Source organism: Culex quinquefasciatus, chromosome 1 (assembly GCF_015732765.1).
Source record: "Culex quinquefasciatus strain JHB chromosome 1, VPISU_Cqui_1.0_pri_paternal, whole genome shotgun sequence".
Taxonomy (NCBI): Eukaryota; Metazoa; Arthropoda; class Insecta; order Diptera; family Culicidae; genus Culex; species Culex quinquefasciatus.
In genome coordinates, this window is record NC_051861.1 from 72,676,649 (window position 1) to 72,693,471 (window position 16,823).

The window sequence follows — 16,823 nt, forward strand, 5'->3', positions numbered from 1 at the left end:
TAGTCGATTTTCAAACAAAGAGTCTATCCTGCTCACGTCAGTTGATGTTTACATTAGAAACGAGCAGGTTAGATTCTTTTTTTTACACTTCGACATTAGCCCAATTATATTGTTTTGCTAGAATTAAGTTTTCAGTAAATAGTTACAAATTATCTAACTTATAATACGGACTCTAATACATGAATAGATGAATAACTAAAACTAGTAACAATTAAGGGGTTACATACATGTAGAAAATCACAAAATTTTATATTACAGATTATTTCATAAATCCACTCAAAACATGATTTTTAATCACTCTTGAAAGTTTCATAAAGATATTTAATGATTAAACTGAGTAAGAGACGATTTAAGCTCAAAATTTTGCCATGCGCAAAGCGGGCTGTCAAACTTTGTTGGCGTTTTTCTCTAAACCCCGAGTTGATTTACGGGTGCCACGATATCTCGAGATGGGATGGACCAAATTGGCTGAAATTTTAGGTGGAGACTCTCAAGATGTATCCCGTGTGCATGACGAAGCCCAATTTCTAAAATTAGCTTTTTTGAAAAAATACAAAAAATCAAAAACAAACGGTTTTTTAATATGAAAAACACAAAAATATTTTTATGTTTTTTTATAATAAACTTTTTGAAAATCGGGCTTCGTCATGCACACGGAATCAGTATTCACCAAAATTTTAAGCCGATTTGGTCAAGACTGTGTTGAGATATCGTGGCACCCGTTTTTTGAAACTGCTAACTTAAAATTGCTATATCTTGGCAACAATGCAACCAAATATCTTCAAATTTGTTTTGGAAGTAGGTGAAAATGTATATTTTAATGTCATGAAAAAAGAATTAAAAAAAGTTGAAGTGTGTGCTCATACTAACCTCTGACTTTTTTGCCAATATACATGTATGTAACCCCTTAATTAAACAAATTTCAAATCTACATTCCAAGTTCATTCTATCCAACTGATCCAAATAGAGTGAAAATGTGTGGTGGACAATATAGAAAACATAAATATTTAATCATAAATTAATTTGGAGGGTTCCCTGGCCGAAATAATTAGACCCGTATTTTTTGTTTGGCCATTAGGGTGACCTACGCCGTGTTAGGGTGGTCTGAAAAATGGCCATTTTCGTCGATTTTCGCAAAAACCACTCTTTATCGAAAAATCATAACTCCTCGCAATTTTAACCGATTTCAATTGTCTTATACGCAAATGAAAGGTGATAAGTTGGCCTTTCAAAGAAAAATGCTAAAAAGTTTCAAAAAGCCTAGCCTAACATATGAAAAGGGCGTATGAAACTTTAAAATGCCGTTTTGACGGTGTCTGGACCAAAGATTCCCCGGACATTTTTACATAACATACTAAAAAATGGGAGGAGTTCATTAACAGGATTCCGAGAAATGATTTTTTGAAAATAAAATCCGTGTTTTTTGACGGGCCGCGCGCAAAAACCGGAGAATGACAAAATTGGCAAAAAATCAACTTTTTTCACTAAAACTGCGATAACTTTAAAAGATCAGTAGTGCGGTGCCTGTGTGGACGCTCAGTCCTGTTTTTTCATGTTATTTTCCGTCTCTTTTGTGTCGCTGTTCGAGTGCATGGGGTGATTGGTCATTATAATTAAATAATGGCATCAGTAGTGCGGTGCCTGTGTGGACGCGCAGTCCTGTTTTTTTTTCGTTTTATTTTCCGTCTCTTTTGTGTTGCTATTTGTGTACATGGGGTGATTGGATTTCTTCTTCTTCTTTTTTTATTTATTTTTTGATCGCGCGTTCGTTGGCCGATGAATTTTATTTTTGTTCTCTTTATATAGTTTTCGATAGCAAGTAAGTCGTATTGCAAGTCGTTTTGCTGGATTAAGTCCTTTCCATATCATCGAGGATCGGAAGGCACGTCGACGGATATGTTTTAAGGCTTATGATATAAAATAATTTTAATGAATGAAGCCCTTCCTACATCACCGTTGATCGGAAGGCACGCCGACGGAGAATTTTTGGAGAATCGCGGTCGAATTAATACTATATTTAAATCCCTAGATAGGTATCTTTCCGCAGCCGGCTGCCTAAGATTTTAAAATTTCAACCGATAAACAAATTGCTCATGGTCGCATCACCTACCACAGTGAATCCTGACCTCATACCCATCTTACTAACCCCTCAAAACTCATGTGATACTTTGTCGGAGACGCAGTCGATTTGGCGGTCCCATCACTCAAGTATCGGACTAACATTCCCATCCACTTCCCCGTGTCTTACCACTGGTCGTGGCCGGCGTCGGTATTGATCAGCACGATAGGGACCTTTGAAAATTGCGAAGGGGTGATGATTGGTTCCTACTTTTCATCTGTGGTCCACGGAGCAATGTTTGGGGGTTCTGGTCAATAACGAAGTAGCAGCTACGGGTAGACACCAATGCTATGCTATGCTAAAACTGCGATAACTTTAAAATTTCAGCGATGACCTATAGATGTTTGGGTACCAAAATTTTCGTAATTAAAAGACGCAGATGCTTCAAGACGTAGGTTAAATTGCAGGGATTTTGAGCGGACGGTTTTAGTTTGTACGTCCGTAATAGAAATCTTCCTGAAAACCTCACAAAATGTGCGGTCTTCATGCGTTAATAAGGACGAGTTTTTTATAACTTTGGAATAATTATATTACTGTATAGATTTAAGGTATTATTTCGGATAACAAAAACAATTAGACACATCGTATTTATCTGCTTAGGTAAGGGTTGTATTTGATCTGATAAATTTATGTTATGTTGCAAAGCTAACACAGGATAATAAATATTACTGCTGTTTTTGTTTTTTTATCTTGCACATGGTTAGTCATGAATATATTTAACTTTTTCAGATGGTAAATTTAAAACTTTCATTAGTACAATGGTGCAAGAACGACAAGCTGCCCTGCAATGAGTCGGGTCACCTATCTCTGTCTACACGCGAGCTTATCTATACGTTAGTGTCCAACTTTGTTGAGTCCCTTCAGAAGCACGTAGATCCAGCCTTTATCCTCTTACCAGCTCCCAACCAGTTCGGCGAACATTCTCCGACCTTTCAACATCTCGCTCATGCACGCACACGCAGTATTTCACAGATTTGTTTTTAGTCCCTATCGTTTCTTTAATAGGGTCTGATTGAATTTCATATAAGTGGTGAGGAGGTAAGCGAAGTGAGTGACGGCGTTTGTGGGATCGGCGACTTTTTGTCGATATCATCAAACTCGTCGTTCTGGTTCATTTTGAGCTCGTACAGGACCGAGTTGAGTTTGTTCCACTCGTCCATTCGGGGATTGGCCAAATTATCGGCCACGTCGTACACGTAAATGCGACCGGCTTCGTCGCCCACCGTTACATGCAGTCCGGAAGGAGTCCACGATACTCGATTGAGCGCAGGCTGACCATCAACCACAACCGATGCCGTGGGCACTTCGGTGTCCTGGTTGAGATTCCACAAATCCAGCCGACCACTGCCGTCAATTCCCGCAAACAGTGCCGGATGAACGGGCGACCAGGCGACATCCGTAACGTAGTCGGAATTGTCCTCGAACGAGTAGATTGGTTTGTTGTCTTTAAGACTCCACAATTTGATGGTCCAATCGATCGAAGAAGTAAGGAACAAATGGCCAAAGTCGGGCGACGATTGGTTGTGATGTGCGGAGATGCCGGTGACCGGCCCCAGATGCTTCTCGTAGGTTTCACCGATGCCGGACCGATTACCGTGGCGGCACGCCGAGTACACGTAGCCGTCCTCACTGCCCAGGACAAAGTTGTTGACCTCATTGTGCGGGAACGCCATACAGGTTACGGAAATTGCCTTCGACTGGCGCTGCTGCAGTTCGAGCACGTCCTGCGGCTGCGACAACATGTCCAAACTCCACGAGCACAGCTTGCCGTCCGAGCTGATCGAGATGACGTTGTGAGCATTCTGGGTGCCGACCATCGACAGGCAGTACACGGGTTGCTGGAAGAAAGCAAGATTATTGACTAGTTCCATTCAAGCCACCATCACTTACCGTGTGCGCATTCGTGCTGAGCGGTGTCCGCTGAATCGGCGTTCGCTTCTGCACCCGGTTGTCCCAGAGTACAATCTGCCCGGAGTACGTTCCGCCGAGGATCAGGTTCGGGTGGAACTTGGCGAAGCAGGTCGACATGACGGCACTCTGACAGTGGAACACGTCCTCAGGGGTGTGCTTCTTGAACTTGGTGTTCCAAACGATGACCACACCGTCCGGCTCGTTCGGCGATTCCTCGTTGTTGTGGTACGACGCGACCATCAGCTCCGGGAAGTGCGTTGACCAGTCGAACGAAGTCACGCAACGGTTCTTGGACCAGCGATCGCAGTAGAACGTTCGATTCAGAGACAACCGGGCTAGGGAACGTTCGTCGCTGGAAAGATAACAGCATGTTGGTAACAATCACAAGACTCTTCGGGAAAAGTTGATCTTACTTGATATCATCGGTATCACCTCCACCAATGTAATCCGTATAGATGTCAACCTGTTCGGACAGCGCACGCTCCATGACCTTGCCCGCCTTCAGGATGAAACGTTGGAAATCTTCCGACAGGATAATCATCTGCTTCTGTTCAGCAGAGAGTTCCTTAACTAAAATGGATTCAAGAAATGTTATGTAAAATTTCTCAACTAAACTCCAAACACGAGCCAAATTACCCTCTTTAACCTCCTCCTTTTTCTGCTCCTGGGGTGTGATGGCCGGGGCCACCTCCTTGACCGTAGGTAGCCCGTGCGGCAGAATGCCCGGTGGCAGTTTCGAGTGGAAGCCATGATCGATATGAGTCAGGGAGTTTTCTTCATCGTCACCTTGACCATCGCCAAAAGTAAGCACTGTATGAGTAAAACTAATCTTGCTCTAGACATCGAACGGGGTATGTGTTTGTGTGTGTTCATGTATGAAGGTATGTGCGTATGTGTGTCAAACCAACAAAACGATAAAGCTAAACATTTACACTAGTGCTACGACACGGAATATGAAATTAGAGAGATAGGCGAGAAAGACGAATTCGTAGGGGGAAGGGCAGCCTGGTAAGATCCTGTTATAAAGCGATAGTATTAACAGAGGCAATTTTAACTGGAACGATTATTGGAGTAATTTATCATTCAATTTAGGAAGAAATGCCTATATTTTAATTGCAGATGAGACGTTGTTTAAGAAATGGCAAAAACAAAATTAAGGAACAAGGGGGGAACGGATTTATATAAGTTGTCAGATCAAGTTCTGGAATAGTTCTTCTTGTAGTTCATAGGGAGTCTCACGCCAAATATCACATTGCATTGGATAAAAACTGGCTTGTCTCAAGCGGGTTAAAGTTTATATAAGATTTAATATAGGAAATTTGATTTTTTTTGTTCAATCGGTACTACACTGCCGTTTTACGCATAATTGTCGCATAATAGGGCAAACCAGCTTGGTGTTGTTTTTAATGTTGTTGTTTATGTTATTAACGTGACTTTAACCTAGAGAGGTCATTCGTCACTTGTTGTTTTTAATGAGTTTCCGAACAAAGTACCAGATTTTATGTGTTTTTTTCTAAAAGTACACGTCAAACTAAACTTAAAAATGTCATAAAGTCAAAATCGTCAAAAAAATACATGGTACAATTATGCGTAGAACGGCAGTACAGAGCTGGAAAAAAAAAACTAACGAAATTGGGTTGGTCATAATAATCGGTGTCGTCTGAATGAAACCTTTGAAAAAGCAACCAATTTTAATATTGAGGAATTAAAAAGAGAGTTGTTACAGTGTGACACTCTTTTGACATCTCGATAACTTTTTTTATCACCACTCTTGCATAAAAAGGAAAATATTATAATAAGATTACCAGACGAATAATTCCAGTATTTTGCTGTTCCCCGAGAATTCCTGGGACCCGAGAATTTCAGAATGAATTCACAGTTATTGATACTTTGTCATTAATTTGAAATCAATGTAATACATTTCTTACATTTGAATGAAATCAATATCATTAAGTCCAAATTTCAAATAAAACATTTATCTAATTATTTCAATTAATCTGCGTATACACAGTTATTAGATTTGTGTCCAAATGTAATAAAAATAGCTGAAATATGTTTTTCCATGGTTGGAATTTTCCCAATCCCACATATTCGAACACCCACAAACTCGGAGCATTTTGTGGTAATTTGTCAATAGGATGCAATATACAACTTTTCCTTCGATCCTACTAATTTTAGGACCTTGTTCAGGCCATTTTCTTGCTATTTCCCGAGTCAAACTTGTTGTTGAAACCCCGATGGAACGGGGTATTTTTTTAGTTTGACACCCTCTTTACACGGAGCTTGCACACACTACCTTCGTAATTTTCCTATTTCCTAAGGTGTCTTCTTTGACCTGATCAAAAGTGTTAGCTAACAAGTTATCGTACCCAATAAATCAACAAAATTTACAAAATTACAAATTACTACCAAACGTTTGGTATGATAGTAAGTGTGAGTCCCGTGTAAAAAGTGGCCGTTCGTTACTTTTTAGTTTGAATTTGACCAACCAACAACAAACTAAAAACGTTACTTAATCCACCTTTAGGTGGTTGGTGCCTTCACATTCATAAAGTCAATACATTCAGTAAAAATAGCAACATTCTCCCTTAACATGTTTAACAAATCAACTTTATTACTCATTTCTTTTGATAGGGTTCGCAGACCATCAATATTTCTGGCTCATTGGCAAGGTCTGATAAAAAACCTATCCAACAATAGTTCGCATGGAAGATTCAGACAATATTTCTATCACAATGTCTGAAATCCGGCCTCCAAAAAGTGTATAAATAACACTTAAGTGCTAATAACTTTTGATAGGGTTGTCAGATCCTCGATGTTTTAGGCTCATTTGGAAGGTCTTTCGATTATCTGTGAGGGCCTCGTGGCGCGGTATCCTCCTGACCTTCTATCGTATGGGGAAGTTAAACGTCGGTCCATTTGCGTAAAAGAGGTTTTGGGTGACTCACCACACCTAACCTTTGGACGCCTAGAAATGAAACTTGCAACAGAGCCCACAAAAGACCCGGAGGTCGTTTAAAGTGGATTACTTTGCTTTTTTCGATTATCTAACTAACGACAGGTCGCATAATGAACCCGGACAACATTTTTATTGAAATATCTGAGATCCGGCCTCCAAAAAGTGTATAAATAACACTTAAGTCAAATTGATAAGTTCATTTTTCGAGAGATTTTATAGCCTTTCCCCATTAAGGTGAGAAAGGCAAAAAGTGTCGAACGAAAAAGTTACCAACCACCGGGGGTTCGGTTTTTTGCATTTCAAGATTGATTTATCAAGAACACCAAAACACTGCATCCAAATTTTCTGTTCCATAATTGTGTGATTTTATTGAGGAACACCTGAATTTAACTGATAATTTCTCAAAAAAGGCGCTCCTGGAGAGAACCAAAGTTTATTTACATCTGTAAGAAAAAGGCAAAAAGTTTTTTTTTATTTTTCCTAACAAGTTTCATTTTTTCGTGTCACCCTAAGAATTAATGTATATGATAAATAGCGACCCTAAGTAACACTTAGAAGTAACGCAAAATTTTTAATTTTTACCCAAAAAACGTTACTTAATCCACCGATGGTGGTTGGTGCCTTCCTCACAATTATGTACATATTTGTTTCTGCAGTAAGAATGTCAAACCTACAAATTTTATCTAAATTTTACTTCTTATAACATATCTACATGGAGTATGGGGTCTAGAATCCCAAAAATCATTGGACGTAATATTAGAACAACACCTACGGGGCTGTTTCATGAAAATTGTTCACTTTCAATAGTTATATTACTTTAAAGTTTTTTAAGCCTTAAGGCAGTAAAAAAATATATCTGTTTATTTTTCCCGGGAGTTTCAAATCAGCAAAATCCCGGGAGCCAGATCTCCGGATAGATCCGAACAACTTTTTCATCAAAATATTTGAGATCCGGCCTCTGAAATGTGTACAAATGACACTAAAGCGCTCATAACTTTTGATAGGGTCAGATCTTCAATCTTTTGGGCTTGTTTGAAAGGTCTTTTGATTACCTATCCAACGATGGGTCGCATGATAGATCCGGACAACTTTTTCATCAACATATTTGAGATCCGGCCTCTAAAATGTGTACAAATGACACTAAAGTGCTCATAACTTTTGATAGGGTTATCAGATCTTCAATCTTTTGTGCTTGTTAGAAAGGTCTTTTGATTACCTATCCAACGATGGGTCGCATGATAGATCCGGACAACTTTTTCATCAACATATTTGAGATCCGGCCTCTGAAATGTGTACAAATGACACTAAAGTGCTCATAACTTTTGATAGGGTTATCAGATCTTCAATCTTTTGTGCTTGTTGGAAAGGTCTTTCAAATACCTTTCTAAAAATGTATGATCAGACGGGTTTTCTTACAAAAACCACCCTTTTTACAATCTTTCAAACTATAGCCAGAATCGTTTTTTTAGCATAACTTTTGAAATACTTAACAAAACTTCATAATATTTAATATAGGTCTTGTGGGAACCTAAGAAGGATTGAATGAGACCAGAACGGCCCAAATCGGTTCAGCCAGTCCGGAGATAATCGAGTGCATTTTTTTCGGTGCACGGACTTACAGACATACACACGCACAGACATTTGCTCAGAATTTGATTCTGAGTCGATAGGTATACGTGAAGGTAGGTCTACGAGGTCGAATTAAGAAGTTTATTTTTCGAGTGATTTTATAGCCTCTCCTCAGTAAGGTGAGGAAGGCAAAAACATGAATTACTTATGGCCAGTTGCTGATTGACTTTATATTATTTTGCTACAATATTTATTAATATAAACATTTCCGGGAGTCTCGACCAAATTTCCCTCTAGTTAAAACAAAATTTGCTTTCTTCTGAAAACCCGTTCTCATGACAATTCTGCATAAGCCTTACCATACGAGCAGTTCCCGTTTGCTTTTGCCAAGCATGTTTTAGCAATTAAAGAAAATCCAAATTTCCCATAGTAATTTCCACATAAACATTAATCCGCTTCAAATAGGAATATTTCCAACCCGACTTTGCCGTCCTGGGTTTCAGGTTTTTATATAGATTTACGTTTTCTTCATTAACTACAAAAATACTGTTTGCGAGGAAGTTGAATATGAACAGTTTACAGCAAAATTAAGCAGCAGGTCAGTATACAGCATGACATGGGGGCATTTGGGGTACACTGGCATTAGGGAAATATAACACACAGAGTATAGAGTAGAGAGAAAGAGAGCAGACATCTGCAACCTACGACGTGAGACCATTCCTGAGAAGGAACCAAAGTTCTGATGAAAATCTTGACTGATTAGAGCGGAAGCGGTACGAACATGATGCGGGTTATTTACAGATGGTGTTTGTCTAGCTTTGCTTTGTACAGAGTTGAGAGCTGCCTCCGTTGCATTAGAACTGACGACTGAAATGGGTTTTACATCGATTATTGCAACCAACAACTGGATTCTAAAGTCTAGCAACCGGTGTTTTGGGATTTAATTTTTATTTGTGAGTAGGGCCGTCCAAAATGCTCAGGGAACAATGTACAAGTACTGTAATTTCTCCACCCATTTGTTCGTATTGATATACGGTTCTTTCGTAATACTTTCCATGTAAAAAACGCATGTTTAATTTAACTTGTTTAACTTGTTTAATTATTGCTTAATTATAACAATACACGCATGACATGAAAATGCTCACGGATGAAGAGTTGCACATCGTTAGTACTTCGCATTGTTTGTTTGTTCGTTGTTGTGTGTATTTCTGCGGTATGATTTTGTTGATATTATATTTGTTATTTTATTAGTTGCATGGACTTTGAAGATTATCCTCAAACCCGCCGCGCAAGAAAGCCAAATACCAACACGAAGGTGAGTGAAGGAGGGAGTGAGTGAAGAGGAATGGATCTGTTCAGGAAAACCAATTCGTCTTGGCTGGAACACACAATATCACATGTTCAGTCGTGACGAACGTCCCGAATGAGCAGCTGTGATTTTGATGTTTTTCCGCCGCAGATTGTGAGACTTGAAAGGACTAGTAGAACAGAGACAATGAAGGTGATAGCAACAGAAAAAGAGTAAAGAGAACAGAAAACATTCACAAAACAGTCATTCATTCAAAAATAAGAGCATAAAACTGCAATCTAAAGTAAATTTAATGGGAATATTATAAAAACACGCAATACAATATTGTACAACTCTAAACAAAAAGGTGCATTTTTGCATGGCTGATATACTGAAAACTAAAGCAAACGTACGGTAATGATACATTTCATCATCAAGACTGAACTAGCTATATTGTAATGTTCATTTGAAAACAAAAGGGAGGGGGAGACATTCTCAAAAAAAACGATTTTAATTACAAAATATTAACAAAATTAACCAAACTATTAAGCAGGTTGTGTTCGATTGATTGAGATGTCGACTAAAGTGGATTAGTCATGTTAGGAAAAACCTACCTGTAAACTCATCCTCCCACTCTAAACCGGGATTTAGATTGTATTCATCTTAAACAGAAAGAAAGTCCAACTTTAACTTGGTTATCGTTAATCATGACTTGGAGATAATTTGTTTATTTCATAAGGATTATTTGGTAGACGGGGTCAGGAAAATATAGGAGGAAAAATTTGAAACAGGACTAAAAGCAGTAATAGAAAACAACAAACTTTAAATGTTGCAACACATAAGCTTCCCTAGAGAAGTAACAATTACGCAGTTTTTCGTTTGTAAGCTAGATAGTTTTGTTGTATTGGTTTTTGGTTCGTGTATTCTTTTTCGATTTTTGAATGAACGGATAAAAACACTGAAAAGTATTCCAAAATAAATCCACAATAACTTGATGTGTGTAATCCTGTAATGTTTACCGATTGCTAACGAACGCAGCCAATTTAAAAAAAATGTTTTAAATTTTGGTTTCATCTTCATTTGTTGCTAAAATAGTGGACAAACATGCTCAAAGAAGTATGTTTTTTCAAATTCAAAAATCATATTTGGCTCCAGTGTCTCATTCTCAAAATTATGTTATGTCGCGTTAAAAATTTGTTTTTTTTACGAAGCAAAAACAGTAAAAACCCTGAAAGTGTGCATATTACGGGTAGGAGTTTTGGAATTATACTGCTAATTTGAATGAATGTTACCAAATTCAACATGAAATACCTAGTAATGAAAATTGAAACCAAATTCAACAAAAAATATTGGCGACTGCGTACAGAAATAAAGCATGCCGCCCTTTTGGATAGATAAATGTCATAAACTTAAACTGTCACCTTTCTGAAGGAATCGAAGTAGGTTGGCACATTCAAGCAGAAGGTTTTTAGACGTTTGTAAGCAAAGTTAGAATAACAGAGCTATAAACAGGGATATAAAAGCTGAAAAAATGAGTTAGTTTCAGAAGACCGGTGTCTAGCAGAAGCACTTTGCTCTACTCTACCACTAGCAACCTACAAGAAATACTCGTTAATATTTTTTTATGTACAACACAACCTAATCTAATCGTTTCACTAAGAATTGGCTGCGTTCATGGCGTTCGGCGCGTGTGTCAATGGTATGTTGTTGTTGTTGATGTTTTTTTCTGATTGCTTTTTAGTCAGCCCTCTGTCACTGCCGCCATGTTTATGAAACCAAAATATTCGATGACGAATATCAAGAAAACTAAGAAGAAACCGAGGAAGAAACCCAAGGTGTCTACTGTCAGATTTCGAAAAATAAACAAAGTGCAGAGACGTTTTTGAAATTATGTTCTTTTCACACGTTACACTTGCTGCATGTCCAGGACTCTTTAAAGAATGATACTTCCGAGTGAATTCCAAGAAATTTTCGATCCCCGGTCCCAGATTTTCCCGGTTGAATCGGATTTTGCTTTAAATTGGTTAAAACTACTCCTACTTCTCCGGATGCTCATCCCGCCATCCGATTCAAGAGCTCCTTCGACTCCTTCAGCATCGTAGACACACATTATATGTCCGGAAATCTGCCCGAGATAAACAGGACCACTCGTGTGACCACTTAAATCGAATTTTGTATTAAATTTACACCAAAATATTATTTTCGCCATTTACCTATTTTGATGTAAACAATCAGAAGACACCAATACAACTTCATGCAAAGCTTTGTTGATGGTGGGCTCTTCACAAATACTAATGCACATTCTCTATCCAAAGCATTGTTTATGGTGGGCTCTTCACACATACTAATGCGTGGGCTCTTCGGGGTTTTGGTGACTGTCAAACGTTCTAGACATTTACAGTGGTGCCAGAGGGCTGTTTTTAGTTGAAAGAAAAATCATGCGAATGTACTGAGTGAGTCACGTGACAACTTAGCTGTCTTTATATTTGAAGGAGGAAATCATAGATATCTCCTTTGTAGTAACGCATAAAAACGGACATAACGATCCGAACAGAAGATACAAAAAACATAACAAATGGACAAATGGAAAGAATGGGTGGAGAAATTATATTTAACGTCGTACTCAGAAACGAACAGAGGCGGATTGACTTTAATGTTTAGGTAATCCAGATAAACTAAATGCTAGATATTTACTGAACAACGAATAAAAAGACATATGGGGAGTGATAGAAGCTGTCTTACAGCAAACTAAATATGCTGATTGTAAACGAAATAAAGTAATGAAAATAGAATGTAATAGCAGTGTTCGGAAAGGACTCCTATCGTGGTGTGTGTTAGTACAGAAGAGATAAATAGTTATGAGTGTGAGTTCTGGATGGAAGAGAGCATCACAAAAGTTGGTGCTCTGTGCCACCCAAACCCGGGTTTTCGGAATTGTCCGAGCTAAAGAGCAAAAGTACGAAATCTAACACTTACCGTAGTAATCCGTGGCATGAGCTGAGCATTTGGAACGTGGCCCGAAGAAGAAGAGAAAAAGAACACCGATTAGAATCACGTGGCGGACCGGTGGCGCTAACCAACAGGTATGTCTCATATGTTCGTGTATGCAAATGTACAATGGGATGGAGTTTTTCCGGTTTTTCATCTTCATTTTTTCCGAGAAAGAAACAGCGAACCTAAACCATAGAGAAGCGCAACAGGCTGGGCTAAGAGAAGCGCGAACTTTTGGTTTGCTTTTATTTATTGTAAACAAAATAATTACGGGAGCACAACAAGCCACGAAGCAGACGCTTTGCTGACAGTTTAGACAGAGATTTTGAAGAATTCCGAAAATACAGTAAGGGAAAACCATTTATGTAGCGATTTTGTGGTATAGCTGGTCATACGACAACGTAAGAGAAAAAGAGAAAACACTCCATCGCAAACCGAGAAAAGCCGCTTTTCCGAACATGGTTGCAAAGCGAACATCTATAGATTGTTTGTGTGATAAAATGTGGTTTAACACGGAACCAGAGTAGGAGGAACAGCTAGGATATGCAACACACTGGATATGAATTTTTATTCGGTTCTATATATCTGGTAATAGCATTACTCTGGCATATCTGGCATGTATCTTTACCTTTACGCGGTCTCCACCAATCCTCCATATATCCTGACAGAGGTGAGGAATGGCAAGAAAAAACTGAATTTGTTATTTTATTTCAATTAATTGTTGTACTATCTGTAGGAAGGGCTGTTGCAAATTATATTCATCGAGTCTTTAACGTTGTTTGTAGGTGTTATTAAAGAGGTAAGTTGTGATCTGTTTGTGTACACATTAGGCATCGAAATGTGACAGGAATAAAGCATAATAGAAACAGTTTACAGAGTAATTGGGTAGATTACGGTGACCTTAAGTATGACCAATTCGATACCAGCTCTAAGAATTCAACTCAAATAATTTGGCATGGAATAAGATATCAACTAATTTATCAGCTTATTGCTGACTTGGACTTTCTAGCAACATGTTAAACATTCCCGAATGTACTTATTATTTTCACCTGGATCATAAAAGCAGCTAAGTGCATTTATAGAATAAAAATTTAAAATGCATTTATTAAATAAAATTTAAAGAGGAAAAAGAACACAAAGACGATTGCGTTGCGGAATAGCCGAGTCCTTGCTAGAAAGAATAATACTAAACAACAAAAAAGGATCATTTGGACGAATCACGAACCAATTTACATGTGCGGTGTGTGCACTTCGTAGAAAAACAGAGCCGATAAAATATTTTGCCGCAAAAATCAATGTTCACGTATTGAACCATTTTCTGGAATCTTTTCTTACAAATTTCCATAAAATGTTTAGAGACTATTCAGAATAATGTTTAAAAAATACTCCTAAATTGAATGTAAAAATATAGAGAATACATCTGATCTCCAAAGAAATCGAAATTTGAAAAGAAATTTTCATGCAACCTAATGATTTTCAAATAGATGCTTACAAAAAAAATAAGCGTTGACTTTTATACGAAGTATGCACACCACGAAACAAAACCACTAACAAACAAACGAAAACATAAACTTTTGCGTGTGTTTCTCGGCAATCTGTTATGAAAGGATGAATGAATCGAGAGACAAGAGTGGCACATCTGGTCGGTTCCCGGTAGACGGGAAAAGATTCACAGGTACAAGAGGTGCGAAATAAAACTTAAGAAAATGTTTCATAGGTCGCGCACGACGGAGACAGGGACAGGGGACACGGACTTACCATCGCGCTCGTGGCCACCGGTGCTAGTGGTTTGCGTTTGCTTCGAGTAAACGACGGTCTCTTTCGGTGGAATGTTCGTTGCCTGGACGGAGACCAGGCTCAGATTGATCGGTTTCTTTCGGAGACTGCGAGAGACGAGAAGAACAGGAGCATAAATCAACAGTTAATAACGCACTTCTTGAAGCTGAGCTTACTTCTGCCCATTCACGTTCGGTTGCAAGCTGGCATCCGGGGTGTGATTGGCCGAGTGGTCCGAGGTTGCCGAGTTGACCGAAGACAGCGACGAAAGTACCTCCGAAACCGGAGCAACACCCAGCGAGGACAGCATCTCGTCGAGGTCCCTAAGCAATCGAAAGCATTATTTGCGTCAACTTTATATAAACTCAGCGAAAACTCACTTTCTGGTGTTACTCTCCGGATGACCCAGCTTGCCGGCCGCTTCTTCCAGGTCCTTCATCTCCTTCTCCTTGCGCCGCCGGTCCTTCTCCTCGCGGAGGGCCTGCAGTTTGGCCTTTTTCCGCTCCAACTCCGCCTTCCTATCCATTTTCGATAGTTTCGTAAGCTGCTCTAACCTCTCCAGCTTTCTTCTGCACCAGCGTTAATGTTGTTGTTGTGATTTTTGTCGTCGCACGAAATGTCAAACGTTGTGATGATTCGATGGTTGCGTACGTTTTGGCAACAGAATGACAAAAGTGTGTAAAGAGAGGCAGAAAGAAAACGGTGACGTCATTTGTGGGGCTACATCGCGCGTATCGATTTTTCACTTCCAACACCACGGAATGCGAACATGAAAAGAGTTTAGACGATGGCCTAATTGCGCACTTTTAGAGAATAGAAACTTACAAATATCAGTAAAACTAATCAAAATCAAAAGCTGAACACCAATTCGAAGCAATAGTTAATCGAGGAATGAAAATGATGATGGTGGCAGAAGCATAAAATGGAAAGGAAGCAGCAGACGAGAAAAGTAGGCTGTGGCCAGGCGATTTTCACTCGTGAAAATTTTGGAACATCATGATGGGAGGGTTATTTACGTTTTTCCTAGACCAAATTCACAGAAGAATCTACTGAATAAGTTAATTCCCTAAAACAGTTAGTCGTGGGGGGATTTATGGATGAATAATTTTGCACTTATGGGTTGCACTTATTACCGAAGCAGGAGAAAGAAAAAACTCTGTAGCACACGGCTACGCTACACTTGAACTTCTGAACACGAACACGAAACTACTAGCGAAAGAGAAGCAAAATTTGCTTCACTCCTCAATATTTTATGCACTTAAGGTGACCACAGGTTTCACGCGCAATAGTATTAGTGAATCAATCTTGAAAAATGTAGGGATGAACATTTTCAAAGCCATCATTGTTGTCGCACCAACGGGATTGTACAGTACTCTTGTTCACTGAAACGGCTGAAACGTGATTTAGCTTACACTCAGCCAAAACAAACTATAAAATATATATGGTTTGCATATGAACGAAATCATTTGTAAAAAAATATAAATGTTATAATAATGCCATATAAATAAAGGATTTTATATGTCAAATCCATCAATTTGTATAATCATCACATTAATTTTATAAAGTTACACCATGCGTGATTTTCATAAGAACACCTTATAATGTTTTTCCATAAAATAACCTTATAGATAATCTATATATTGCTAATGAATTCGAAAAACGTATGGCTTTCATACGTAAAAAGCATTATTTGTATAAGTTTTCTCTATGAATTACGAAATTTATATGAGAAACTTTTGAAAGCCATGAATATTGTTGATGGATATTCGCGATATAGTCTTTTCGCTGAGTGTAGGGACCATAGAACCTAAGTTCGTTATCCCACTTCTTAGTACATTTTTTTGAGTTCAAGTACTAGAACCAAAAAAGTGAAAGATGGGATAACGAACTCAGCCAAAATGATTTTCATTTAAGGTATTGGTTAAAGTTGTCGTTAATAAACGAATAAATACCTCCCCTCCACCTTGAGGTTTTTGAAAAACAAACATAAAGCTAAGAGTTTTAAAAACAAGGCGACAACTCAAAACCGATTTTACGGGTTGAAAGCCAACTTTATGTTTGTTACATACAGTTGATATCATCAAAGGGACCATCCATAAACCACGTGGACACTTTTTTGGGAATCTCAAACCCCCCTCAAAATGTATGGAGCGTGGACAAACGCTTATCCCCCCCCTTAAAATGTCAACGTGGTTTATGGATGGTCTCAA

The 16,823-nt window shown here is 38.6% G+C and overlaps 1 protein-coding gene across 15 annotated transcripts; it reads right to left on the reverse strand.

Moving 5' to 3' along the window:
- Nucleotides 1–2,706: 2,706 nt before the first annotated feature.
- Nucleotides 2,707–15,880, reverse strand: LOC6031437 (cytoplasmic dynein 1 intermediate chain). Of its 15 annotated transcripts, none has more exons than XM_038249252.1 (11): nt 15,747–15,880; nt 14,994–15,182; nt 14,790–14,936; nt 14,596–14,720; nt 13,466–13,498; nt 12,823–12,843; nt 10,461–10,508; nt 4,667–4,816; nt 4,444–4,600; nt 4,010–4,382; nt 2,707–3,957 (listed from the first exon to the last, which is right to left on the reverse strand). In XM_038249252.1, exons 2-11 carry the CDS (start codon nt 15,137–15,139, stop codon nt 3,139–3,141), a joined length of 2,019 nt encoding a protein of 672 aa, XP_038105180.1. In that variant the 5' UTR covers nt 15,140–15,182; nt 15,747–15,880; the 3' UTR covers nt 2,707–3,138. The 15 variants fall into 15 exon arrangements, with proteins under 15 accessions (XP_038105180.1, XP_038105171.1, XP_038105167.1 ...); XM_038249243.1 differs by having other exon boundaries at nt 4,667–4,840; XM_038249239.1 differs by having other exon boundaries at nt 13,466–13,528.
- Between the last annotated feature and the right edge of the window lie 943 nt (nt 15,881–16,823).